Source organism: Prionailurus bengalensis, chromosome C1 (assembly GCF_016509475.1).
Source record: "Prionailurus bengalensis isolate Pbe53 chromosome C1, Fcat_Pben_1.1_paternal_pri, whole genome shotgun sequence".
Taxonomy (NCBI): domain Eukaryota; kingdom Metazoa; phylum Chordata; class Mammalia; order Carnivora; family Felidae; genus Prionailurus; species Prionailurus bengalensis.
In genome coordinates, this window is record NC_057345.1 from 588,398 (window position 1) to 613,880 (window position 25,483).

General features: G+C 62.4%; 2 protein-coding genes across 5 annotated transcripts; both read left to right on the forward strand.

The window, feature by feature from the left end:
- Window positions 1–8,181: 8,181 nt before the first annotated feature.
- Window positions 8,182–20,978, forward strand: MIB2 (MIB E3 ubiquitin protein ligase 2). Of its 4 annotated transcripts, none has more exons than XM_043573541.1 (21): window positions 8,183–8,409; window positions 8,920–9,053; window positions 10,055–10,208; window positions 14,450–14,719; window positions 14,899–15,070; window positions 15,833–15,939; window positions 16,025–16,219; window positions 16,393–16,535; window positions 16,642–16,749; window positions 17,662–17,766; window positions 17,843–18,005; window positions 18,089–18,222; window positions 18,320–18,468; window positions 18,547–18,703; window positions 18,810–18,970; window positions 19,067–19,193; window positions 19,271–19,504; window positions 19,934–20,112; window positions 20,202–20,389; window positions 20,469–20,534; window positions 20,611–20,978. In XM_043573541.1, exons 4-21 carry the CDS (start codon window positions 14,473–14,475, stop codon window positions 20,847–20,849), a joined length of 2,874 nt encoding a protein of 957 aa, XP_043429476.1. In that variant the 5' UTR covers window positions 8,183–8,409; window positions 8,920–9,053; window positions 10,055–10,208; window positions 14,450–14,472; the 3' UTR covers window positions 20,850–20,978. The 4 variants fall into 4 exon arrangements, with proteins under 4 accessions (XP_043429479.1, XP_043429476.1, XP_043429477.1 ...); XM_043573543.1 differs by lacking the exon at window positions 8,183–8,409 and adding an exon at window positions 14,055–14,255 and having other exon boundaries at window positions 8,559–9,053; XM_043573542.1 differs by lacking the exon at window positions 8,920–9,053.
- Window positions 20,979–22,127: 1,149 nt separating this feature from the next.
- Window positions 22,128–24,957, forward strand: MMP23B (matrix metallopeptidase 23B). The gene is made up of 8 exons (XM_043573557.1): window positions 22,128–22,758; window positions 23,115–23,254; window positions 23,332–23,471; window positions 23,537–23,704; window positions 24,085–24,249; window positions 24,323–24,433; window positions 24,526–24,652; window positions 24,738–24,957. Exons 1-8 carry the CDS (start codon window positions 22,600–22,602, stop codon window positions 24,910–24,912), a joined length of 1,185 nt encoding a protein of 394 aa, XP_043429492.1. The 5' UTR covers window positions 22,128–22,599; the 3' UTR covers window positions 24,913–24,957.
- Window positions 24,958–25,483: the final 526 nt, after the last annotated feature.

Consider the following 25,483-nt stretch of genomic DNA (forward strand, 5'->3'; position numbering starts at 1 on the left):
AATGCTGAGACTGCCAGTTATTCCCAAGATCCATTCTGCTCTTCTTTTCATTTAAATGTTTACTTTTGAGAGGGAGTGAGTGGGGGAGGGGCAGGGAGCGAGGGGACCAGAACTCACAAACCGAACCGTGAGATCATGACCCGAGCCGAAGTAGGAGGCTTAATGGACCGGGCCCCCCAGGCGTCTCTCTTCCCTTATTTCTAAGTCACGCCGGCGCTGCTTTACCTGGAAACGCGTCTCCCACAAAAACTCTGCCTTCCAGCCTTCCTTGCAGCCGCGTGTGCCAAGTTCTGGTCCATGGATACCAGCTCCAAGGTCTCACCTTCCTGACCCTTCTTCCTTTCCGGCGGGCTCGCAGGCGCGAGAGCTGCAGCCTGGGAGGCCGTCGTGGCCCGTGAGGGCGGTGGAACAGCAAAGGGGAAAAGATGGGGTCCCTGAAGATTAGGGAACCCTGACACCAGCCCTCGGCCCCCCACTACAGGGAGCAACCACCCTCTGTCTTGCTTTAACCACTTTCGCTTGGAGGTTGGGGACACGCTTGTTTGAGCCCGAGCCTACCCACTGCGGTGTCTCCTACATTCAAGCAGGGAAAGAAGGCTCATCAGACATTTGAGGAACGTTTTCAACACGGAGTGGAGAGACTGAAGCACACAGAGGAAAGGAAACTGCACTGAAGAGAGTGCAGCAGAAAAAATAGGCTTTAAAAATCTGTAATTGGGGTGTGTGGGTGGCTCAGTCATTTAAGCCTCTGACTTCGGCTCAGGTCATGACCTCAAGGTTCATGAGTTAGAGCCCCGCTCGTGTGCTCTCTCTCTCTCTCTCAAAAGCAAACATTAAAAAAATCTGTAATTGCAGAAATTATCATTCTAATTTCTCTATAAGTGAGAAAAAATTACACTTATGAGAGAATATTATCCAAGAAAAAGAATCAGAAGAAATGAACATGAAGTCGGAAAGATAAAACACGTGAGAGCTTCTGGTGTGTCTTTTCCAGCACCACCACGCGGCTCTGTGCCTTGCAGCGGACGCTCACTGGGGACAGACAACTAGAAGAGAAGACAAAATTAGCAAAAATGAACTAAGAGTAAATTCCAGAATAATTTTAAGAATATTACAGCTGAAAAAGGATGTTTAAAGTCTGATTGTACTATTTTTTGAGAGAGAGGGGACATCCATGCAATCAGGGGAGGGACAGAGGGAAGGAGGGAGAGAGGGAGGCGGGGGGGGGGAGGGAGGGAGGGAGGAAGAGGGAGGGAGAGAGAGAGAGAGAGAGAGAGAGAGAGAGAGAGAACTTCAAGAAGACTCCAATCTGTTAGTGAGGCACCCAACGTCTCACAACCCTGGGATCCGACATGAGCCGAAATCAAGAGTCCAACGCTCAACTGACTGAGCCATCCAGGTGCCTCTGCACCATTTCTTAAATTTTTTTTTTAATGTTTATTTTTGAGAGAGAGAGAGAGAAAGAGAGACAGAGCGCGAGTGGGGAAGGGGCAGAGAGAGAGAGAGAGAGAGGGGGACACACCATCTGAAGCAGGCTCCAGGCTCCAAGCTGTCAGCACAGAGCTTGATGCGGGGCTTGAACTCATGAACTGTGAGATCATGATCTGAACCGAAGTTGGACGCTTAACTGACTGAGCCACCCGGGCCCCCCACCATTTCTTTTTAAATGCAATACAAAGAAATCTTGTTAAGTAACTTGGAGAGTATTTGGGGAAAAGCACACCCACTCATAGGTTCTTAAAAAAAGATTATGGTTTCACATACACAGCCACAAAGTGCCTCTGCTGGGGGTACAAGCCCTTAGAACTCGTGGACTTTTTTTTTTTTTTTTTTTTTTTAGAGAGAGAGACACACAGAGAGAGTGGAGGAGGGGCAGAGGCAGAGAGAGAGAATGCTAAGCAGGCTCCATGCTCAGCGCGGGGCCTGAAGTGGGGCTCGAACCCACAAAACGTGGTAGCATGACCTGAGCCAAAATCAAGAGTCAGACACTTAACTGAGTCACCCGGGCGCCCCAAACTCACGGACTTTTTGAAACATCCCGCCCTTGTTGCCTCGTCCTTCTCCAGCACTCATGCCAGGGAGGGCGGCTGGTCTTTGTGCTACGGCTGCTCCCACTGGGATGTCCACCCTGGTCATCAATTTTACACCCATATCAGCTCCTCTGCCCCCGGGCCGGTCGCTGCGCCTGTCCCCTCAGCGAGTTCCTCTTTGCCTCCCTCGGAAAGGCCCACGGTGCCCTTGGCCCTCTCCCCGATCTTCACTCCTACTGCTCAAGACTGTCGTTCTCGGGGAGTTACTTGCACCCCTACTACGCGTAGCTTTCATAGTTGAAGATCAGCTCCTACCACGTCTCGTTTTCCTTGAAGGGGAGAACATCTAGAAGCGTGACACCTACTGGAGGGTCCCCCTTCTGGAACGGTGTGAAGAGCTGGAGATGTGACGTGCTCCGTCCTCACTTCTCTTATGCCCTTCCCCCCCCGATTCTAACGACGATGTTTCGCTGGGGGTCCCTTCCTTTAACCACATCACTGTGTGTTCTCTGCTTCCAGTGGCGACAGGCGACCTGGCTCCTTATGGACTTTTCGTCCGTGTTTTCTGTTTGTTGCTCTTCCTCTCTTTGCTTATTTTTTTTTTTTAATTTTTTTTTTCAACGTTTATTTATTTTTGGGACAGAGAGAGACAGAGCATGAACGGGGGAGGGGCAGAGAGCGAGGGAGACACAGAATCGGAAACAGGCTCCAGGCCCCGAGCCATCAGCCCAGAGCCCAACGCGGGGCTCGAACTCCCGGACCGCGAGATCGTGACCTGGCCGAAGTCGGACGCCTAACCGACTGCGCCACCCAGGCGCCCCTTCCTCTCTTTGCTTATTAAGGAACAGCTGCTGTTTTTCTTTCCTCCAAAAAGCTTCCTGTTTCTGCTGGATCCAGCACCAGAAGTTCCCCGGGCAGGCGGACGCCTGTCGTGGCCTGGCCATCGGTCTCCTGACCCAGAGGCACTGTCGCCCTCCCGCGGAGGGGAGCCAGCGGCCGGGCCGGGTCAGCTCTGTGGGGGCTTTTGTTGCCGGCAGGGTGCGTCTTTGGGCCCGTGACACATTTCAGCTGCGGCGCCCAGGCGAATTTCGGGCAGAAGGATTTCTGCCAACGGCCTCGTGCGGTTCTCTCTGCTCTTCCTTCGCCTCGGGTTTCCTCTGCTCCTCTTGGGAACCGGGTGTGACCTCTGGTGGCGCTTCCCCGCTTGAAGCATTTTCAGCGTCTTGCTCTCACCCATCGTTGCGAACGCACTTCTCTCAGGTAAACAAAAGCCGCCTCCTCTGCAGCCTCTTCCGTGGCCTTCTCTTCTCTCTCCGGACGCTTGTGAACACCCTCGTTCCGCTCTTCCTTTCTCCAGCTTCCTTCACGTTCCATCGCTTTCAAAACCTTCTTGAATCCACGCTGGAAGAGTCCTGTGTCTCCCTGCGGCAACTTGGGGAGGCTCCTGCTTCACGGGGAGGTCACAGGTGAGCCCTGCCGGTCCCCAGTGACGATGGCCTTTGTTTTCGATTCGAGGCGGGGCCAGAGATCCTGGCGGTTCAGACTGCCAGCGGGGAGGAGGAAATCAGGGACCAAAAGCAGCCCCAGGCTGACAGTCCAACTGGTATACTGGCCCCCGTGCAAAATTAACGGGTGGCCCACCAAAGCTGATTGTTCTGGGTAACGACACGCCTGTCGTCAGCGGCAATAATCCGCCGCGTCTTGACTGCAGCTGTCTCCGGGAGCACTGTCCGCCGGCCCTGGTGCTGATGACTGTTCGGGGGCGGGGGGGGGGGGTGTAGGTACGTTCTTCTTTGTGGTTGCCACATTCTGTTAAACTCTGAATCCCCTTGAAAACACCCACAACTGTTTGGACCAGATCTCATCGTGGACAATCTTGTCAACTTGGCATCATTCCGAGCTGGTCCACCACAGCGGTTTGCTCTCCTGAAGCTTCTCTTTGGTCAATCCACGCTTGAGCCACTATAGAGTCTGGTCGGTTTGGATGCTTCCCGGGGCTAGAACAGCAGCATCCGTTGCGGTTGCTTCAGGGGCCGTTGCTGCCAAGGCTGACGTCCTCGACCCCATATTCTCACTTCTCAAATGCATTTACTTTCCTCAGCACCTTCCATTTACATATAGGCCGGTCCAGACGACATTTCGGAAGCACGGCAACCAGGTCGCTCACGGCCTCTCTGGTGCTGGACCGCATTGCTACCACGTTTCCTGCAACGCCTCTCTCACCTTTTCAGGGCTTCTACTTCTTCAAGACCAAGACAAGATCCAATTTAACTCCATTCTGACGCTACCTGGAGACAGTGTCAGATCCCACAGGCTAACGGCTCAGTCCCACAGGACGGCTCCCCGCCCCCCCCCCCCCCCCACACTTTAGATGCCAGTTGAAAGCCCAGGGTCTCACCTGTGTTTCTAACCAACTGGCTAAAAATTAAAGGTTCCTACAACCTCCTCCTTGGGTTCAGTTAATTTGCTAAAGCGGCTCACAGGCCTCAGGGAAATATTTTGCTTCCTGGGTTCCTGGTTTGTGATAAAAGGGGATCGCTCAGGAACAGCCGGATGGAGGAGGTGCCCGGGGCCAGGGCTGGGGGGAGGGGGCCGGCTCCCCGTGTCACCAACCAGAAGCTCTCCAGACGGGGTCCTTTTGGGTTTGTGTGGAGACTTCGTAACAGGGGCGTGACTGATGAGGCCTTGGCATTGGACAATGGGCCCCACCCCGGCCCCTCTCCCCTCCCCGGAGGTCAGGGGGTGAGGCTGAGTTCTGACCAATCGCATGGTTGGTCCCCCTGGCAACCAGCTCTCACTCCTAGGAGCATGAAATGAATAAAGGGAAACCTCACTAAAGTGGACTGGGGATGCTAAAAGGAAAGGCTGGAAGGGGGAGCCACCATTCAGTGTCGATTATAAGAAACAATGTCTCCCCTGGGGCACCTGGGTAGCTTAGTCAGTTGAGTGTCTGACTTCTGCTCAGGTCATAATCTCGTAGTTCAGGAGTTGGAGCCCCGCCATCAGACTCACTGCTGTCAGTGCGGGGCCTGCCTCAGATCCTCTGTCCCCCTAACTCTGCCCCTCTCCTGCCTGCACGCTCTCAAAAATAAACAAACATTAAAAAAACAAAGCTCATGTTTAGGGGAGAGAGAGAGAGAGAGAGAGAGAGAGAGAGAGAAGAAGTGTCTCCCCAAGGAAAGAACCAACAGGAAGGACATCAATTATAGGCTCCAACAGGAAAAGATGTGCACTGCGGCTCCTACGGGAAGTCCACCACACCTGCCCCTCGGCCAGTGAGAAACCTCATCCCCCTGGACCCCTGCTTCTCTCCAGTGGGCTTTGTTTCCAAACAACTCCCCTAACTTCCCCTTTCTCCATAAAATAATGCTCCTCTTCTTTGTTCTCTGGACTTGCCTGTGGTTTTGCCATAACTTGCCTATCCTGAATTACAGTTCTGTTATCCCAAATAAACCCATTTTTGCAGGTAAAATAATGGTTTTATTTTCAAGGTTAACAGAGTTTTTCCAAAAGCCACCTTACTAACAGAAGCTCAAGTGTGGTTGAAAGAGGCTTGCTGTATCAAAATACCCCTTTTGTGACTCTTTTCGCTTAGGAAATTCAAAGGTTTTAGGAGCTCTGTGCCAGAAACGGGATGAAAACCAAATGCACATTTCTTATTATAAGTCACAGAATCACAGAACTTAACCAATCGACAGAACGGATGGATGGTAAATTTAAGGATATCAACCAGAAAAACACTAGGTTTTCTGAGTAATAGGAATCCCATCGAGAGCAAACACAGAAAAACAGAAGGCAGAAGGATTTTTTTTTTAAATGTTTATTTATTTTTGAGACAGAGAGAGACAGAGCATGAACGGGGAAGGGTCAGAGAGAGAGGGAGACACAGAATCGGAAGCAGGCTCCAGGCTCTGAGCCATCAGCCCAGAGCCCGACGCGGGGCTCGAACTCACGGACCATGAGATCATGACCTGAGCTGAGGTCGGATGCTCAACCGACTGAGTCACCCAGGCGCCCCGAGAAGGATTTTTTTAAAAAAGTTCCCCAAATTGGCACCTGGCTGGCTCAGTGGGTTAAGCTCGGTTAGGCAACCGGCCCTTGATTTCTGCTCAGTTTTATGGTTTGTGAGATCGAGCCCCGAGTTGGGCTGCCCACTGACAGCAGAGAGCCTGCTTGGGATTCTCTCTCTGCCTCTCCCCCACATGCACGCTGTCTCTCTCTCAGAATAAATACAGAAACTTATAAAAAAAAAACAACAACAATGAAGTTCCCAGACTGAAGGAAGGCTAAGAGCCTCCAGAATGAAGAGAATGGTGTGCTCAGTACAGTCAGGAGAGGCAGCAAGGTGTATCTCCATGGCATTTCAGAGCACCAAGGACATGGAGAAGATCCTAACCACTTTCAGAGAGAGAACCCACAGAGGGCAGACCACTGACCAGGCATCAGAATAGCTTTGGACTTTTCTTTTTTTTTTTTTTTTAACATTTTTTTTTCAACGTTTATTTATTTTTGGGACAGAGAGAGACAGAGCATGAACGGGGGAGGGGCAGAGGGAGAGGGAGACACAGAATCGGAAGCAGGCTCCAGGCTCCGAGCCATCAGCCCAGAGCCCGACGCGGGGCTCGAACTCACGGACCGCGAGATCGTGACCTGGCTGAAGTCGGACGCTCAACCGACTGCGCCACCCAGGCGCCCCAGCTTTGGACTTTTCAACAGTGTCCCTGGAAGCTGGAAGCAAAATATGTGACGTCAGAAAATCTGAAGATAAAGTCTTTCCAAACTAGAATTCTAGACTCTGCCAAACTGTCGATCAGAGACAGGCATAGAACAAACACCTTTCAGACATGCGCCCTTTCCAGAAAGCTCCGGAGGGCTGACCTGAGCAAAATGAGAGCGTAAGCCAAGAAGGGAGATGGAGATGGCAGGGGTGCCAGGACACAAGAACTGCAGCCCAGGGAGCACAAGGATGACAGCGGAGAACAGCTCTAGCCGGGGAGGGGGGGGGGGACTGGGCAGCAGGTCTGGGGAGCAACCCGGCTGGACCGGAACAAGGGACAGGGCGCACTGGAGGGAGGTATCCAGGAGCTTGAGCCGAGGGAAAACGTTATTGACAGGCGTGTGGCAAAAATGTCCGAACGTCTGGAAAAGGAGACATGTGGGCGTGAGAAAAGACGAAGAGAGACCAGAGCAGAGGCTGCGCCAGGGGGGCCGCGGGAGCCGGCGAGAGGTGGTGAAAGCGGACCGACAGCTGCCGCCCCGGGGACACCGGGCCACGCGCGGCCACGCGGGCGGGGCGGAGCTGCGGGGACGGCGGGGCCCGCAGAAACCTGTCACACGGCCGCGTCAGAGCCTAGCAGCGGCCGCTTCACACACGCGGCTTTCCGTCACCAGGAAGCTAAGAGCGCCCAACGTACTTGCCGGGGAGAAGCGCAGGGGCCCGCCGCGTTTCGCTCGGGCTTCGGTTCCGCGAGGAGTACGGCTCAGACTGGCGTTATTCTGATTTTTAAAACCAGTCAAGTCAAAGGAGTCGTTGGTGAGGCCTCCGCGGCCCGCCGCAGCCCCCGTCTCCATGGCAACGGGCCGCGTCCTCGCACGGAGCCGCGCCACGTAGGGCCGGCGCGAGGTCGACGAGCTTCCGGCGAGGGTCACGCCCCCTCGCGGGGGGCGTGGCCTCAAGTTCAGCGCCCCGGCGGGGCTGACCTCCCGGCCCCGGTAGAGTGGCCCACCTTGCTCGGCCCGCACGAGCTCGGTCCTCGGTGGCTTCCGGGGCGCGAGGGTCCCCGCGCCTACCTGGACGAGGAGCCCGGCCCCTTCCCGTCCAGGCGCACGCTGCTTGGCTCCGCGCCCTCGGCCCGCAACGTGGTGCGAAGTGCGCCCAGGCCGCCGCAGCCTTTCGACGACGTGTGGCACACGCTGCCCGATGTGTACGCGCCTTCCGTCCGCGCTTGGCGGGGAGCCGAGCTCGCGCCTTTCCCGGGAGCAATGCAGCAGGCTTCCCCGTTTCTGTCAGGTCACTGGCCGGGACTCCCTCCCGCACGCCCCGCCTCCTGCGGCCGCGTGCGTCACCACCGCCGCGGGTTCTCCTGGGAGTTGTGGTTCAGACCCTTCCCCTCTAGCTCCGGCCCCAGCGGGCTGCAGACTACAACTCCCGACAGGCTCCGCGGCGGCCCCAAGAGCCCCGAGCTTGGGGTCCTCGCCTGCCTCGGCCGGTGGTCTCGGCGCGGCGGGGCGGCCTGGCTGGCGGGCGCTGAGCGGCAGAGGGGCCACGGGCAGGCTGCCGCGCACACCGAGGCCGCTTGGCAGGTCACTAGCAGATAGAATCGGCGCTTCTCGGGCCCCCGGAGCTCCCGCGCCGAACGGGCGGGACGCAAACTTACGGGCAAGTGGAGGGGTCGACGGGGGCACTAGGGTTTGGCCTCAGTCGGGGCCCGGGGCGGCTTCCCGAGGAAGGGGGATGGGGTGGCAGGAGGCGGGGCGGACCCGGGCCGGTAGGGCGGGGTCACGCTCGGGCTGCGCGCCCGCTCTGCCCAGTCCGGCCCGGCCCGGCCCGGCCCACCCCCGCTGTCCCCCGCGGAGCCTCGGCCGGGGCGCAGCGCCGGGCCCTGACGTCTGCAGCGCCCGGGCCGCCAGCCCTCTTGCTCCGCTCCCGGCCGCAGGTCGTGTTCGGGCGCTGCGGCTCCTGCGCGCCTCAGACAGTGACTACTGCAGTAGGAGCGAGGCCGCCAGAGCCCAGGGAGCCCTGCAGGCCTCTGGGGCAGCGCCGGGTGTCGCGGTGTTTGCACGGGAGTGGGCATGTAGACAGCGGGCAACCCAGGAGCAGACCGGCTAGCTCAGCCCGCTCGCCGCGGTCCCGTCGGAGGTGCTAACTGTGCGTGTTGGCATCTCCCAGGCGCCACAGGGTTGGATGGCTCAGGGCTTGCGCTGAAGCTCAGCGAGGCTAGAGGCCGGTCCCCACGTCTCCAGGCATCAGGGCTGCCCACCAGTGTCCAGGCGGGCAGGGGGGGCGACTGGACGGCCAGACAGGTGAGCTCTCGACAGGCTTGTGGTGTGACAGTTTGGAGCTGGCTGTTTCATGCTGTGGATTCTGTCTGATGCCATGTCAGAGGAGTTTTAGTTGTTTTTGAGTGTGTGTGTATGTGTGAGGGTGATACGTAATTCTGCTCCGGCATGCTCTGAATTCATATCTAAATGAAGAAATAAGGAAAGGTGACGAAAAGGCTTCTTCCTGGTGGGCACGAGCGGGGCTGGGGATGAGGCAGACCCAGTCCTTCCTGGCAGGTCCCCTCCTGTCGACTGCAGATGCAACAAGTATCTGAAAGCCTTGCTCCCACTCGGCTTGGCCCTGGACAGTGGTTGGGGCAGGACGCCCCAGTCTTCAGGGTTCTTGAGGCCTTTCGTCTGGGGGGCGGGGGGGGGGGGCGGGCAGGAGTCAGCTGATGACAGTCCTGTACTTCCTCTAGGCGTTTGGCAGGTCTTCCTGCTGGGCCAAGTTGGGTTTCCTGGGCTCTCGTCTCAGGGCTTCACCCTGGTCCCTAATGGGCCGGACTCCCCAGCACCCAGGATGTCCACCTTTGTCTTGGCCAGAGCTGCCACATGACAGGAGCCTGTGGTTCACCAAGTTTTGCCAGTTGATTGTGCGCCACATGGTGTTGATTCAAACGGCATCATCAGACACAGCCGGAGGCACAGGGGAAGGAGTGGCAGCTGCCTGTCACATGTCGTGTCAGTGTCATGTAACTGTGTTCCTTTGAATAAAGGCAGTTTGCCCGTTTCTTAGCTAAGTGGTATTTGATCTTTATGGCTTTTAAAAGTGTTTCCAATAAAATATTCACAAATAGGGAAGACACCTTATTTCTACGCTGTCCTCGTGCATATTTTGGAAATCGTTTTGCCTCCAAGAGCTGACAGTTCCTTGAGACACGAGAAACTAGAACCCCCCGGAATAGACCCCGGTGTCCGCCTGCTTGGTTGAAATGGTAAATGCTAAAAGTGTAAAACTGCCTTTTAAAAAACGTTCTCTCCAGACTTGCTTCGCTGGCTGCCTGTTTGGTTGCTGCGTTCTGTGTCGGCATGGTTGCTAGTTTCCAACAGGAAATCTTGGAGACTGTCAAATTTGTGACCCAAGAAGTAGTAGCTAAAGGTCTGGGATGCTGACTCGAGGCTGGTTCGTGTTCTAAGGTAAGTTACAGTTCTGCTGATGTGCATCTGTCACCCGGACCCTGCTGCTCTGACGTTCCTAGCGACAACCTCTGAGGGCGTTTGGGTGCCAGGCAGGGGTGTGGCCTGTGAGCTCTGAGGAAGATGTCCGAGTGTAGTGTTTCTGGTAAAGGAAGTAAAAGATAAGTCTCTGGGTGAATATCCCACTGAAAGGGTGCCCCCTTTCTCTGTAGCCCCTCTGGGTTTTGTCACTGCCTCCTAACTCCTGACTCTGGTCCATTCCCCACTTGCCATGCCCTTCCCGAGCCCTCTGGTGGGACTGTCTAAAGTGAAGTAGAGAGTCCTGATGGGGGGTTGGGGGCTGGGTACCTGGGGGTATGATCAGCACGTGCTGGGCCCCCAAGGACAGTGACAAAGACCAGGCAGAGAGGTGGGAGGAGGAAAGTGATGGAGAGACTTGGAAAGCTACCGGCCTCCTCATGAGGGTGCCAGAATGCTGGGCCAAGACGTTCCTAAGGCCCAGGAGCCGGGTGTCCGATCTCTGCGGTGCATATGTAGGAGGGGACAGCAGGGAGGTGTTGCTGGGGGCTCCGCTCAGGCCTCAGATGAGGCGACACCATGCTGGATGGAGATGCTGAAGCAGGGGGCAGACCTCAAGACGTGCGGGGATCAGGTGCTGGGGACGAGGAGACAAAGAGGCTCCCAGGGCCGTGGGTGTCTCCAGAGCAGGCCGCTTCTCTCTTCTCCATTGTCTTCCTCAAGGGGTGCTGGTCTGGGTGCACATGGTGGGGGGCAGGAAGAGGCCCACGGCCTGTGTGTCCCATCGGGCTGTGTCCCACATGGGTTGGTGGGTTCCCGTGAGGCACAGCCCTGGGGGGGTTGACAGCCCACCTGCCAGGCCTAGGGAGAGCTGGCTGTGCTAAAAATACCGACCGCGTGTGTAACAGGTGCTGGGCTGCTCTGGGGACCTGCCCTGCTGCCCCACGTGGGGCTGGCGGCGGCTCAGGCCTGGTCCTGGTTTCCCACAGACCCTTCGGGCATCCCCCCACCCCCCTCTTTGTTCTCTGCCTGTTCCCGTAGGGCAGGGCCAGGCGTGGGCACAACTTGCTCTCCTTCTTGGGGTGCCCCCCCCACCGTGTCTTGTTGGAAGTGCTTCCGCAGCACGTGGCTGGTGGGTCCCTGAGGTCAGTAGGCGGGCAGGTGTGGCTGGCTGGGCAGGCTGACAGGCTGGCCTCACAGAGGACAAGCCACCCTGGCCAAGGAACGGCTCACGGCACTGAGTCGTGGCACTCGCAGAGTCCCTTCCTGCGCCGAGTCCTTTATTACAGTGTGGGGCCAGTTTCTGGGCTCTGCAGGCAGGGACCTTCCTTGGGCCTGTCTGCCTAGGCTTGTCTGGGTCTGCGGTTGCCTGGAACGAGGCCCACTGTGGCGGAGTATATGTCGGCAGAGCATTTGGGAAGGGCAGGGAGCAGCTCCGTGTGACCCGTCTGTCACAGCCAGCTCTGGTGGCTTCCCAGCAGGCAGGAGCATCTGGCAGGGTAGGGGTGGGGCCTGTACACTAAGGGGCCGGCCACTGCTCTGCCGGCAGGCCACAGGCTCAGGCCGTGCTGCTCCGCCTAAGAAACACACGTGTGGCAGCTGCTGATGGGGGGGGGGGGGCAGGAGGCTGAGGCTACATGTGGGCGGCCCACTGGACCTGACCCCCAGGATGCCTCCCCTCCTCTGGAGCTTGCTGGCACCCAAGGGTGACAGGCATTCTCGGGCGGCAGGCCTGGGCTCGTGGAAGAAATAGGAAGCTCTTGGTGCTGGAGTCTGCTGCAGTCTCAGGCCCGGCTGCCCCATCTCGGCAAGGGCCAGAGACCAGAAGGGAAGGCAGCTGAGAGGCGACAGCGCAGGGAGGCAGGGTGGCCTGAGAGGTGAGGCCGTCGGGGTGAGTGAGCAACGCGGAGTTTCCTTGAGGAAAGGCTGCTAATGAGTTCATGGGTTGGGAAGGTTTATCTTTCCGAAACGTGCACCCGTTTCTGTGGAAGCCTTGGAGGTCCTGCCTGGGTGGGGTGAGGAAGCAGCATCACAGGGAGCCCGTCTGGGAGGGAGAATTTGCAACAGTCAGACCTGGCCGGGTGGTTCCTGCCTCTAAGAGTCCGAGGGGCGCACTGGCTTGGACATGCAGGCTAGGCACGGACTGAGGCCCTAGCCCTATGGGCAGCGCCCTTCTGGTGCCCACCCTGGGTGGGACGTGGGCCTCAGAACGGAGTTGGGCAGAGAGTAGATGTCACATGGTCCGTGGGGCTTGGCCCCTGCCTCTGGCAGTCTGACCACCATCCCTCCTCTCTGCCCGCCTGTGGCCTTGGCTGGATGGCAGTTTCCTGAGCTGTCCAGGCCTGGGAGCATTGGGATGGGGATGGGGGTGGGACTCAGGACCTTGGAGAGGGCCCCAGGTGGAGGAGTGACCTGTGGTTTTCCTCCCTTGTTGCTGGCCAGTGTCCTGTGGCTGAGCGGGGCCACCGGGCCCTAATGGAAGCTGGCAGTAGCCTGTCTGCTTCTCAGCTTCACCCCAGCCAGCCTCAGTGTCCCTCCGGCCTCCCAGGTTCACACCCAGCCCTGCCTTGGACAGCGCCCCAGGCCAGCTGTTTTCACAGCGTCGGGGTCCTCCTGGCCACGCGGCAGACCACGGCAGAAGTGGAGTGGTGATTGCTCTCTTACAGGCTGGGAGTCCCTGGGGCCCTCTCCACGTGCTGTTGATTTTCTCTCTTAACGGTCATTCAAATCCGTTCTTGTCATTAGTTAAAAATACTTTATTGAAGAAACATGTAATGCAGGTCCCAGGTCAGAAGTGATCCAAGTTTGCAAAGGCACATAAGCATCACTCACATCAGGAAATAGTACATCTCTGGGTCCCAGAGCCCCATGTGTGCCTCCACCACCATGAATTTGCTTGTCCTGGTTGTGAACTTCTTGTAAATGGATCCAGGTAGCGGGTACGTGGCTGCTTTCCTTCAGCACCTGTAGAGTTTTGCCTCCCAGCGGCTCCTGCGTACGGTGTGGTGGGTGTGTGTTCCTCTGGGGATAAATCATGCCTCGTGACCCAGTTCACCCTTGAGCATGCGGGGGAGGGTGCTGCTGTGAACACAGGCGCCACCTCATCTGGTACAAGTCGAGGGGGCAGGCCACGGTTCTGCAGAGAAGACCCCAGAAGCGGGGCCCGGAGTGACCTTGAGGCACTGTCTATGACCTAGGATAGTGTCACACTCGAGCAGTGGCCTGGTGACCAGATGTGTTTTTTAGTCTTTGCGGGGGGCGGGGGGGACCTAGGCCAGTGCTTTGCCCCTTTTCTTTTGGGCTGTCTGCATTTGCACGTTCTCCCCACACCCCAGACACAAGCTCCCCGTGCTCTGTGTGCGTGGCTACTGCGTCCTCCGGGCCTGCTGGGTGTTTATTCTCTTAGTGGTGTCTTGATGGATGCTGGACCTCAGTGCAGCCCAGCTTCTAAACTGGCTGCACAAAAGAATGTATTTTCTTCTGATAGTTTTATTGTCTTACTTTACATCCATTAATTTTTTTAATGCTTATTTATTTTGAGAGAGAGAGAGACAGAGGCAGAGAGAGAATCCCAAGCAGGCTTTTCACCGTCAGCCCAGAGCCAGAAGCTGGGCTTGACCTCAGGAACTGTGAGATCGTGACCTGAGCCGAAACCCCGAGTCAAACGCTCAACCGACTGAGCCACTCAGGCGCCCCCCCCCCGCCAAATCCATTAATTTTCAAACAAAGATGTGCTGATGGCCCACTGTGTGCCGACCACCCAGAACTGGACCCCCTAGCAGAGGCAGACGCTCCATGAGCATTTGCTGAGGGTCCCTACCTTGCCAGGTCTCGTTCCCTGGCGATCCAGTGTCCTCTTTCCAGGACTGCACCCTCTTTCTGCCCCTGCTCACCACAGGGCGGCACCTCATAGTGGCTGGAGAGGACTTTCCAAAGGGGCATCCCACCCTTCCTCGAAGACAGGTGCCATTTGGGCCTCTGTGGCCCGTGTCCCCTTCCACCAGCCGGTGGCCAGTTGAGCCTCCTTTGGTCTGTAGTGCACATGCTCACCATGCTTCTCCCTGCCCCAGGGCGTTTGCGCAGGCTCCCCCCCCTCACCCCCACACACCATGCCTAGCTCCCCCAGACCTGTTCCCCACCGTGTCTCTCTGGCAGCCCTCCCAGGACTGGCAAGAGCCTGTGTGGCCTTCTTCATGTGGCCTGAGGGTACCATCTGCCTGCAGGTCCCGGAGCAGTCGTGCCCACCATGGACCCAGACCCCCAGGCAGGCGTGCAGGTGGGCATGCGTGTGGTGCGTGGCGTGGACTGGAAGTGGGGCCAGCAGGATGGCGGCGAGGGCGGCGTGGGCACCGTGGTGGAGCTTGGCCGCCACGGAAGCCCCTCGACCCCTGACCGCACGGTAGTCGTGCAGTGGGACCACGGCACCCGCACCAACTACCGCGCAGGCTACCAGGGCGCGCACGACCTGCTGCTCTACGACAACGCCCAGATCGGTGCGCGTGGCGGGCCCTGGAGGGGCAGGGGGCAGGTGACAACGCCCAGATCTGTGCGTGGGGTGGCGGCGGGCCCTGGGCGGGGGACGGATGACGATGCCCAGATGGGTGCACGGGACAGCGGCCCTGGAGGGTGGGGGGCAGAGGCCCCGCGTCCCCTGACCCTGCCCCGCCCCCAGGCGTCCGCCACCCCAACATTGTCTGTGACTGCTGCAAGAAGCATGGCCTGCGGGGTATGCGCTGGAAGTGCCGCGTCTGCTTCGACTACGACCTGTGCACGCAGTGCTACATGCACGGCAAGCACGACCTCACCCACGCCTTCGAGCGCTACGAGACGGCCCACTCGCGCCCGTGAGTTCCACCCGCCTGGCAGGGTCGGGGCCCTGGCCTGTGACAGCCAGAGCACCTGCAGCACCTTTCCTTGAGGTGTGGCCGAGGTCACGGTCACTCCAGAGGCCTGGTCACTGGCACCAGCGCCCCCCCCCCCCCCCGCCCACCTCTGTGGAAGGCAGCCTGTCCACTCTGTCCTGGCACCGGCCCTAGAGCCAGGCGTGGCTGGTTCCCCGGTGCAGCTGTGGTGGGGGCACGGAGGTGGCCCGCGTCCCCTGGGGAAGCCCCCTGGCGGCCTGTGCTGGGAGCGAACCCAAAGGCGTAGCTGGGGAGGCACCGTTGCTGAGGGCGGGGGGATGGAACTAGGAGTCCCCTGGGCTGGGGTGGCCCCCCAGAGGCGCCACCCACGGCTCCTTGGCGCTTCCCGTGCGCGTGGAGGGGCGGTGTGTGCTCTGGCTCCCGGCTGCCTGCTGGCCAGAGTGGGAGCAGGGCCAGCTGCCTGGGCGCTTCTGGTCATTCTTCCATCTCTACGTTTCTATGTGCTGAGCCCTTTCCGGGCCAGGCTGTGTGCAGAGCTCTGGGAACAGCCCTAACAGCGCTCAGCCCGGGAGGAGGCGCTGGGTGCCAAGTGACTGCATACAGAGGCCCTGCTGTGAGGGGCCCAGAGCGGAGGGCAGGGACCTGCTGGGCCAGCCGCCCTAGGGCAAGAGAGCCGGGTGGGCCGGAGGGCTTGCACATCGCCCTGCTTCCCATGTGGCCCAGCACCCACTTGCTCTCTTGCAGGGTCACGCTGAGTCCCCGCCAGGGCCTCCCCAGGATCCCGCTGAGGGGCATCTTCCAGGGGGCGAAGGTGGTACGGGGTCCTGACTGGGAGTGGGGCTCGCAGGACGGTGAGTGGGGGACCAGGCCGCCCCTGGCTGTGGCTCAGCTTCAGGGCACGGGCTTAGCCTGCTGGTGGGACCCTTGTCTCCCCAGGCGGGGAAGGGAAGCCAGGCCGAGTGGTGGACATCCGTGGCTGGGATGTGGAGACAGGCCGGAGCGTGGCCAGTGTGACGTGGGCAGATGGCACCACCAATGTGTACCGAGTGGGCCACAAGGGCAAGGTGGACCTCAAGTGTGTAGGCGAGGCGGCCGGTGGCTTCTACTACAAGGAGCACCTGCCAAGGCTCGGTAGGGGCTGGCCCCGAGTAGCCCACACCCGCCTGCCCTGCCGCCCTGCCGCCCTGCCGCCCTGCCGCCCTCCTGCCCCAGCGGGGTCCTGGGGCGGCGCCGGGTGGGGGCTGACCTCTGGAGGTGCCGGGGAGGAGGGATGCTGCTGAGGGGGGCCTGTTGCCCGCCCCCAGGCAAGCCGGCAGAGCTGCAGCGCAGGGTGAGTGCTGATGGCCAGCCTTTCCAGCACGGGGACAAGGTTAAGTGTCTGCTGGACACAGACATCCTGAGGGAGATGCAGGAAGGCCACGGCGGGTGGAACCCCAGGATGGCGGAGGTGAGCCGCCCCACCTGCTGAGCCCCCCGTACCCTCCCTTCCCCGCATCCTCTGGACCCCTAGCCCTCCCGCTCCACCCAGCCACGGTCTCCATGACCCGCCACAGTTTATCGGACAGACGGGCACCGTGCACCGCATCACGGAGCGTGGGGATGTGCGCGTGCAGTTCGGCCATGAGACCCGCTGGACCTTCCACCCTGGGGCTCTCACCAAGGTGCATGGGGGGCTGGGCCGAGCCCGTCTGTTCGCTTCTGCACCCCCTCCGTGTACCTGCTCAGCTCTGGGAATGCCTTTCTCCAACCCTGAAGGGAGAGGGGGGGCTTTACAGGGTCTAGAAGGGACTGAGTTCCACGGAGAGGGATCCAGGTGTACAGGGATCCAGAGGGTGAGGCACTGGGGGCTGGCGGAGGCTGGGGGCTTGATCCTGGGCCTAAGGAAGCCACTGCTGCATTACAGGTGGGAGGTGACTTTCTAAACGGTGCTCCCTATGGGTGTGGGGAGCACATAGGGGACAGCAAGCGGGAGCAGTGGGAAGGCCCTTCAGGACGGAGGGTGGACACTTAGCCGGGGGTGGGTGCGGGTGAACACTGGGAAGCAGGGTTGTGTGGGTGGGGCGGCTACCCCTAGCACGGTCCTGGACCCGGGGGTTGGGTGTTGGGGGGGGAGGGTATCACAGGACAGATGGTTTGTAGAGCAAGACCTGTACAGGGAGGGTGCAGCCAGGAAAGGTTTGGGGACTGGGGAGGAGTGGCTCCTGATGCCCCTGGTTGTCCCAGGACCCCACCCCCATCCTTGTGTTGGTCTAGATTGGCCTCAGCCACACTGCCTGCTTCTCCAATGGTGCATAGGGTCAGGCCCGCCTTGGCCTTCACCCCAGAGTTGGTTTTGGTCTGGTCTGGATGTCACTGCCTGGGTGCCTCTCTGGCTGTCGCTCCCACGGCTCTGGGGCTGGCCACCCAGGGCTGCCCTGGTCACTGTGGCCCTCATCCAGCTCTCAGTCAGGTGCTGGGGTCAAGTTGAGGCTCGCCTATCCTGTGGAGTTCAGTGGAGGTGGCTCCCTGCTCTAAGGCCCCGGGCAGCCACCCTTGCCTGGGGGGTGCCCCTCACATGCCTGTCTGTCACTCAGCACAACGCCTTCTGGGTGGGTGACGTGGTGCGGGTCATTGATGACCTTGACACAGTGAAGCGGCTACAAGCTGGGCACGGCGAGTGGACAGATGACATGGCCCCTGTGAGTGCCTCCACCCACCCCCGCCTCCCTCACCCCCTGGGAGACCCGCCTGTGACCTTACCCTCTCCCCACTCAGGCCCTGGGCCGCGTCGGGAAGGTGGTAAAAGTTTTCAGAGACGGTAACCTGCGTGTGGCAGTCGGCGGTCAGCTGTGGACCTTCAGCCCCTCCTGCCTGGTGGCCTACCGCCCTGAGGAAGATGCCAACCTGGACGTCGCAGAGCGTGCCAGGGAGAACAAAAGTGCGGGCACCCGGCTTGGGTGGCCGGTGGGAGGCAGGGCCACCCCCTGGGCCGCCACTTAACTCGAGCCCTGCCCCACCCAGGCTCCCTGAGTGTTGCCCTGGACAAGCTTCGAGCCCAGAAGAGCGACCTTGAGCATCCAGGGAGACTGGTGGTGGAGGTGGCCCTAGGCAGTATGGCCGGGGCTCTGGACCTGCTGAGGAGGCACCCAGAGCAGGCGAGCTCCCGAGACCCCTGCCTCTCCACCCCTCCGCCGGCCAGCCCCAGGGAGAGGCACAGAGGGCTGGGGACTGACCTGCTGGCTCTCCTGGCAGGTGGACGCCAAGAACCAGGGCAGGACCGCCCTGCAGGTGGCTGCCTACCTGGGCCAGGTGGAGCTGGTGCGGCTGCTGCTGCAGGCACGGGCGGGCGCAGACCTGCCAGACGAGGAGGGCAACACGGCGCTGCACTACGCGGCCCTGGGGTGAGGCCCCGGCAGGGACGGGGTGGGGGATGGGTCCGCAGGTGGACGCCGCGCGCCTCCCGCTCCCTCTTCCGCCAGGAACCAGCCCGAGGCTGCCCGGGTGCTCCTGAGCTCCGGGTGCGGGGCCGATGCCCTTAACGGCACCCGGAGCGCAGCGCTGCATGTGGCCGTGCGGAGGGGCTTTCTGGAGGTGGTGAGGGTCCTGTGTGAGCGCGGCTGTGACGTCAATCTGCCTGTGAGTGCTAGGTCCCCTGGCCCTATCCCTGGGGTCAAGGATGCAGTGGCATTTACCTCCCTGCCAAGTGACCGCTGCCCTCCCCCCCCCCCCCACACCCCGGCAGGACGCCCATGCGGACACACCCCTGCACTGTGCCATCTCGGCGGGCGCCGGCGCCAGCGGCATCGTGGAGGTCCTCACTGAGGTGCCCGGCATCGACGTCACTGCCACCAACAGCCAGGGCTTCACCCTGCTGCACCACGCGGCCCTCAAGGGCCACACACTGTGAGTTTGGGGTGGGCATGGCCGGTGGCCAGCCTCCTGAGCTGCTGGGCCGCTCTGGGGACACGACCGACCCCCGATGCGTCTCCCTGCTCCCAGAGCTGTCAGGAAGATCCTAGCTCGGGCACGTCAGCTGGTGGATGCCAAGAAAGAGGACGGCTTCACGGCCTTGCACCTGGCCGCCCTCAACAACCACCGGGAGGTGATCCAGATTCTCATCCGAGAGGTGTGGACGCAGCCGAGGGACGGGGGCGGGTCCCTGGCCGGAGCCTGTGCCCACCCTCCCCCCTTCCCTCTCCCCAGGGCCGCTGTGACGTGAACGTCCGCAACCGGCAGCTCCAGTCCGCACTGCACCTGGCGGTGCAGCAGGCCCACGTGGGCCTCGTGCCGCTGCTGGTGGACGCTGGCTGCAGCGTCAATGCCGAGGATGAGGAGGGGGACACGGCCTTGCACGTGGCGCTGCAGCGTCACCAGCTGCTGCCCCTGGCGGCCGATGGGGCCGGGGGGGACCCGGGGCCCTTGCAGCTGCTGTCCAGGGTGAGGAAGTGTGGGTCTGGGTGCCGCGGAGGTGGGCCGCAGGGGCTGTTCGCCTCCGCCGCGGGCGCCGGCCCAGGGAGCCAGGCCTTCCTGGGGGCGGGGCAGTCTGGGGGACTGTGGCCAGGGGCGTCCTTGCGACCCCGGCCGGGGCCCTGCGTTCCTGAGAAAATGCGCTGCCGACCAGCCTGGGAAAGGGCCCCCCCGCCCCGGGCCCCGTGGGGGCGGGGCGGGGGAGGGGTACTGTCTCCGAACCCCGCCCCTCCCCCTGGAGTCCCCCCGCTTTTCCTGCCCGCCCATCTCCCACTCTAACGTTCTAACGGCCTCAGACGGCGAGGGGTGCTCAGGCCCCTGACCCGAGGCCCGGGCGGCCGGGCTGGTCCTGAGACCTGCCCCGGCGCCCGCCCTCACTGGCGTCTGTCTGCCGCGCAGCTACAGGCCTCCGGCCTCCCGGGCAGCGGGGAGCTGACGGTGGGCGCGGCGGTCGCGTGCTTCCTGGCGCTGGAGGGCGCCGACGTGAGCTACGCCAACCACCGCGGCCGGAGCCCCCTGGACCTGGCCGCCGAGGGCCGCGTGCTCAAGGCCCTGCAGGGCTGCGCGCAGCGCTTCCGGTGAGCCGGGCGGGGTGGGGACGGGTCCCGGCGCGCGCCCCTCCCCCCCCCCCGGCAACGCCCCCTCGAGCCCCCTCCTCCGACCGCAGGGAGCGGCACGCGGGCGGCAGCGGGGGCGCGGCCCCGGGCCCCAGGCTGGTGCTCGGCACCCCCAACACCGTGACGAACCTGCACGTGGCCGCGCCGTCGGGGCCCGAGGCCGCCGAGTGCCTGGTGTGCTCGGAGCTGGCGCTGCTGGTGTTGTTCTCGCCGTGCCAGCACCGCACGGTGTGCGAGGGTGAGTGCGGGGGGGAGGGGGGCGCCGGGGGGCGGGGCCCGCGCCGGCCCGCCCGCCCGACCGCGCGCTCCCCCCGCAGAGTGTGCGCGCAGGATGAAGAAGTGCATCAGGTGCCAGGTGGTCATCGGCAAGAAGCTGCGCCCAGGTGGGTGGGGAGCCGGGCCCCGGGCCCACGTCCCCCCGCCCGCCCCGCCCCTCCTGACCCCGATCCCCGCCCGCAGACGGCACGGAGGTGGCCGGCGCGCCCCCTGCGCCCGGCCCGCCGCGGCAGCTGGTGGAGGAGCTCCAGAGCCGCTACCGGCAGATGGAAGAACGCATCACCTGCCCCATCTGCATCGACAGCCACATCCGCCTCGTGTTCCAGTGCGGCCACGGCGCGTGCGCGCCCTGCGGCGCCGCGCTCAGCGCCTGCCCCATTTGCCGCCAGCCCATCCGCGACCGCATCCAGATCTTCGTGTAGTCCGCGCCACCTCCCCCCCCGCCCCCGCCCCCGCCCCGCGTCCCGGCCGCGCCCCGCCACGTTCCGGAGCCACGTCCCGCCATCGCCTTCGCAAGCCCCCACCCCGTGTTTTATAAAAAGATTCTCGGACTTTTCCGCCTGGTGCCTGCCTGGGGCGGGGGCCGGGCCGGTCGGCACCCGGGTCCCGCCCCGCCGCGCCGCCGCCCCCTACGCGGGCAGTCCTGACCGGCCCCTCTTCCGCCGCTGCCCCAGATCCAGGCTCTGCGCTTTGGCCCGTGCCCCGCGCGTCCTGCTCTTTGTGGCGCTCCAAGCACAAGACGCCTGCCCGGACCCGTTCTCTGGGCCAGGCACGGGCCGCCTCTCACGACCCTGGCCTGGGGGTTCGGGAGCGTGGTGTCCTCTAGAAGCCCTGGGTCAGCCAGAACCCCTGTGTCCGCCCAGCTGGGGGGTCTTCCTCGTCATCTCCCCGGCCCCTTAATCTTTTCCTGGGCCGACTGTGTGGTCACCTCCGACCCTGTTCTCTCGGTGGCCCTTGGGGGGGCCCCTGCTAAACAGGGAGCTGGGGAAGGGGCCTCTTTGAGGCCGGCGGCACCACTAGTGTCTTAGGACCGTTGAATGTGGAAGGGGGGTACAGGCGCTGGGGAGAGGGCAGGACACAGGGTGGGAGGGCCAGTCTGAGCTGGGCAAATATTGAACCACGAAGAGCTTAAAACTGCGCTCAGCGGCCGGGTGCTTTTCAAGAACCACCCGAAATGCTCCCCCGGAGCTGTCTGCCAGCACCTTGGCACTGACCCCGTCGGCTGGGTGTACTGCTGTCACTCGGCGCCAGGCCCGGATGGAGAACGGGGAGGGTCAGACCCCCAGCACCGTCTGGCCTTCTGCCTCTCCCCTCGCTCCCTCTCTGCACCAATCCCTGTTGACTCTGCCTTCTCAGCCCCCACCCACCCACCCCCAGATCCCAGGTCCCCCAACCCGGAGGAGCCCTCACCAACATCCCTGCCTGGCTCAGCTCCTGCAGCCTACAGGCCGTCCCGTCGAGCCCTAGGGCCTCAGGACACCACTTCCCTGCCTGCCCGCCCAGGCCCCTTCCCGGCCTTGGCTCTGGCCACGGGTCCGGGGCTCCCACAACCCCGGCACCTCACGGGCTTCCCCCCAAACCCCGATGGGGTCCCTTCTCTCCAGCTCTGACAGCTTGGTCCTCTGCCACACTCCCCTGGCCACCTGCCCCCTCCCCTGCCTCTCGCCCCACCCCCACTGCCCCGCCAGCGCGCCTGGTACTCACTCTCCTAGTCCCCTCCCCTTTCTCCGGGACCCTGTCAGGCGGCCGCGTGCTCCGGCAGGGGACTTGTCCCAAGTTGGCTGGAATGGAGGTTCGCTCCCAGGCTTCATTCGGTGGCGAGGGAGCTGAAGAGATTCCATCCAGGGAAAAAGCTGGTCTCAGGACCCCAACTGACCTCCCTTCCTTGAGCCCAAGACTCTATCCCTTCTCTAGCTGCCTGGCCCTCCTCACCCCCCCTCCCCAAGTAACCCCGCCCAGCAGGCCCTGCCCAAGCTGCTGCCACCGACCCACAGGCCCCGGGTCCGCACCCCACACTGGCGGCAGGGCTGTCCTGACAGCGGGGACGGCCAGTTGGTTCCCTTCAGGGGCACGCGCCTCCCCCTGCACCCACCCCTGTAACCCGAGCCGCTTCAGCGCCTCCCCGCGCAGCCCCACTGGGCCCTAGGCCCCGACAGCGAGTCCGCAGGCGCCATGGGCCTCGGGGCCTGCGTGTCCTCGGCGGCGTCGGGGGCCCGAGCCCAGGCTGGCCGGCTGGGAGCTGTGCTGGGTGCCTTGTGCCTGCTGCCCGTGCTCATGATGCTGGCCCGGCTGGGGGCCCCCTCGGCCCGGCTGGCAGCCAGCGCAGCGCAGGTGAGAGCAGGGCGGGACTGGGCAGAAGGGTGGGCAGCCCGAGGGTCCAAGGGCCTGCGTGTTGGGGGAGGGGGGAAGCGGGGGCGGGGGGTGGGGGGGTGGGGGGGTGGCAGCATCAGGCCTCCAGCCCCGCCCACTCCGACCTGGCCTGTGGTTAGTAACCTTTTTCATTCTGGCTGTAAAAGTAACACTGACCAGGGTAGAAAACCCAAAAACACACAGAGCCCAAAGGAGGGAATTTCAGCACTCCCTGAACCACGAACCCCACCCCGTTTCCTTTAGTCTTTTTTCCGAGTGTTTTCCGGGACAAGTCTGGTCCCGACTGCCTTCTCCACGAGCCCTTGCTTTCTTTGAAGGGGGATCTCGCCGCACCCAATCCCGCGGGTGTCCTCGCTACCCCGGGACCTGGTCCTCTGCCCCTCCAGGCGCCCCGCAGACGCCGCTACACGCTGACCCCCGCCAGGCTGCGCTGGGACCACTTCAACCTCACCTACAGGTGTGACCGTGGGCCAGGATGTGGAGGGGAGCGTGCCGCAGCCTGGCCGCCACCCCTGACCTTAACCCCCACCCCAGGATTCTCTCCTTCCCACGGAACCTGCTGAGCCCCAGCGAGACCCGGCGGGGCCTGGCCACCGCCTTCCGCATGTGGAGCGACGTGTCCCCCTTCAGCTTCCGAGAGGTGGCCCCCGAGCAGCCCAGTGACCTCCGCATAGGTGGGCACCGTGCCCCTGTCCCCGCCCAGCCCCGCGGCCCCCTCTCAGCCCCTGTGCTCCCCCAGGCTTCTACCCGGTCAACCACACGGACTGCCTGGTCTCTGCCCTGCACCACTGCTTTGACGGCCCGACAGGCGAGCTGGCCCACGCCTTCTTCCCCCCGCACGGGGGCATCCACTTCGATGACAGCGAATACTGGGTCCTGGGCCCCACGCGCTACAGCTGGAAGAAAGGTGATGGCCTGGCCTCCTGTGGGGCCCTCTGCGCCACGGTGGGCACAGCAGGAGGGCTTTGGGGGTGCCGGCTATGATTTGGGGTCAAGTAAGCAGGAAGGGGGAGGCTGGGAAGAGGCCACAGGCCCGGGTTCCAGGAGCCCTGAAACCCCCCTCCCCCCCCTCCCCCCTGCTGCTGGAGACAGAACCGGAGCTACATTCCTGGGGGCCGAGCTCACTGCCTCTGCTGGCCTGGAACGTTCTTATCTTCCCATGGCTGTGCCGAGTGAGGGAGGCTCCGTGGCCGCACCGCAGCAGATGTGGCCACGGCAAGCAAGGCCGGCGGGCAGAACGGGGAGGGCTGGGCCAGGGTCCGAGGGCCTGACCCTCGGGGCCCGCAGGCGTTTGGCTCACTGACCTGGTGCACGTGGCGGCCCACGAGATCGGCCACGCGCTGGGCCTGATGCACTCGCAGCACGGCCGGGCTCTCATGCACCTCAACGCCACGCTGCGTGGCTGGAAGACGCTGTCGCAGGACGAGCTGTGGGGGCTGCACCGACTCTACGGTGAGTGCCGTGGGTGGGTGGGCTGGCGGGTGGTGCGCCGGGCCGGCCCTGAGGACAGGCTGCCCTCTCGCAGGCTGCCTGGACCGACTGTTTGTGTGCACATCCTGGGCACGGAGGGGGTTCTGTGACACCCGCCGGAGACTGATGAAGAGGCTCTGTCCCAGCAGCTGTGACTTCTGCTACGGTGAGGCCGGTGAGGCAGGGTCCCCGGTGCCAGCTCGGGTCTGGCGGGGGGCGGGGCACTGATGTGGCCCTCCCTCCCTGACTCCGGAGCAGAGTTTCCCTTCCCCACGGTGGCTGCCACTGCACCGCCACCCAGGACCAAGACCAGGCTGGTGCCCGAGGGCCGGAACGTGACCTTCCGCTGCGGCCAGAAGATCCTCCACAAGAAAGGCAAAGTGTAGTGAGTGGCCCTGCGTCCCCGTGACCCCCCGAGGGTGGGTGGCGGGTGCTCGGGACCCTGCCCAGCCTCCCCCCCCTCCCCGCAGCTGGTACAAGGACCAGGAGCCCCTGGAATTCTCCTACCCTGGCTACCTGGCGCTGGGCGAGGCGCATCTGAGCATCATCGCCAACGCCATCAACGAGGGCACGTACACGTGCGTGGTGCGCCGGCGGCAGCGGGTGCTCAGCACCTACTCCTGGCGGGTCCGCGTGCGGGGCTGAGCGCCCGCGGGGCCGAGACGGCCGATAAAGCACTTTCTCTCTCAAGTCTGCGCACCCTTTCTTGGGAGGGAGGGCGAACAGCCTTGGGTCCCGCGGGGTGGGGCCCTCCCGCCTGTGCTCAGCTGGATGTGGGGAGCCCGGGGCCCGGACGCCCCAACTTCCCCACAGGCCAAGGCCAAGGAAGGCTTTTTCCAGCTGGTCCTGGAGAAGTGGGGAAGAGGGACCCCCACACGTGAGCAGCATCGCTGGGGACACAGGCTGAGCCGGTGGAGCCCGGGGTTCCTGGCTGTGTCTCGGGGTCACTCAGGGGTGGGGAGGCAGGAAGGCTGGGAAGGGCCGGACCACCGTGCCCGTGAGGCCTCCAGTGGGAGCGAAAGGACCCACGTAGCAAAGCTTCCCCCCAAGAATATCTTATCGCGTCTTAAAACACGTTAACCTTGGTACAAAACCGGTCTCACTGTGGCCAAGAACTCGCATGCTGGCTCTGGGGGGCCTGGGGCTGTGGATGCCCTGAGGGTAGGAAGGTGCAAAGGAGCCTGAAGATTGAATAGAAAAATCCCCCCCACAGCTC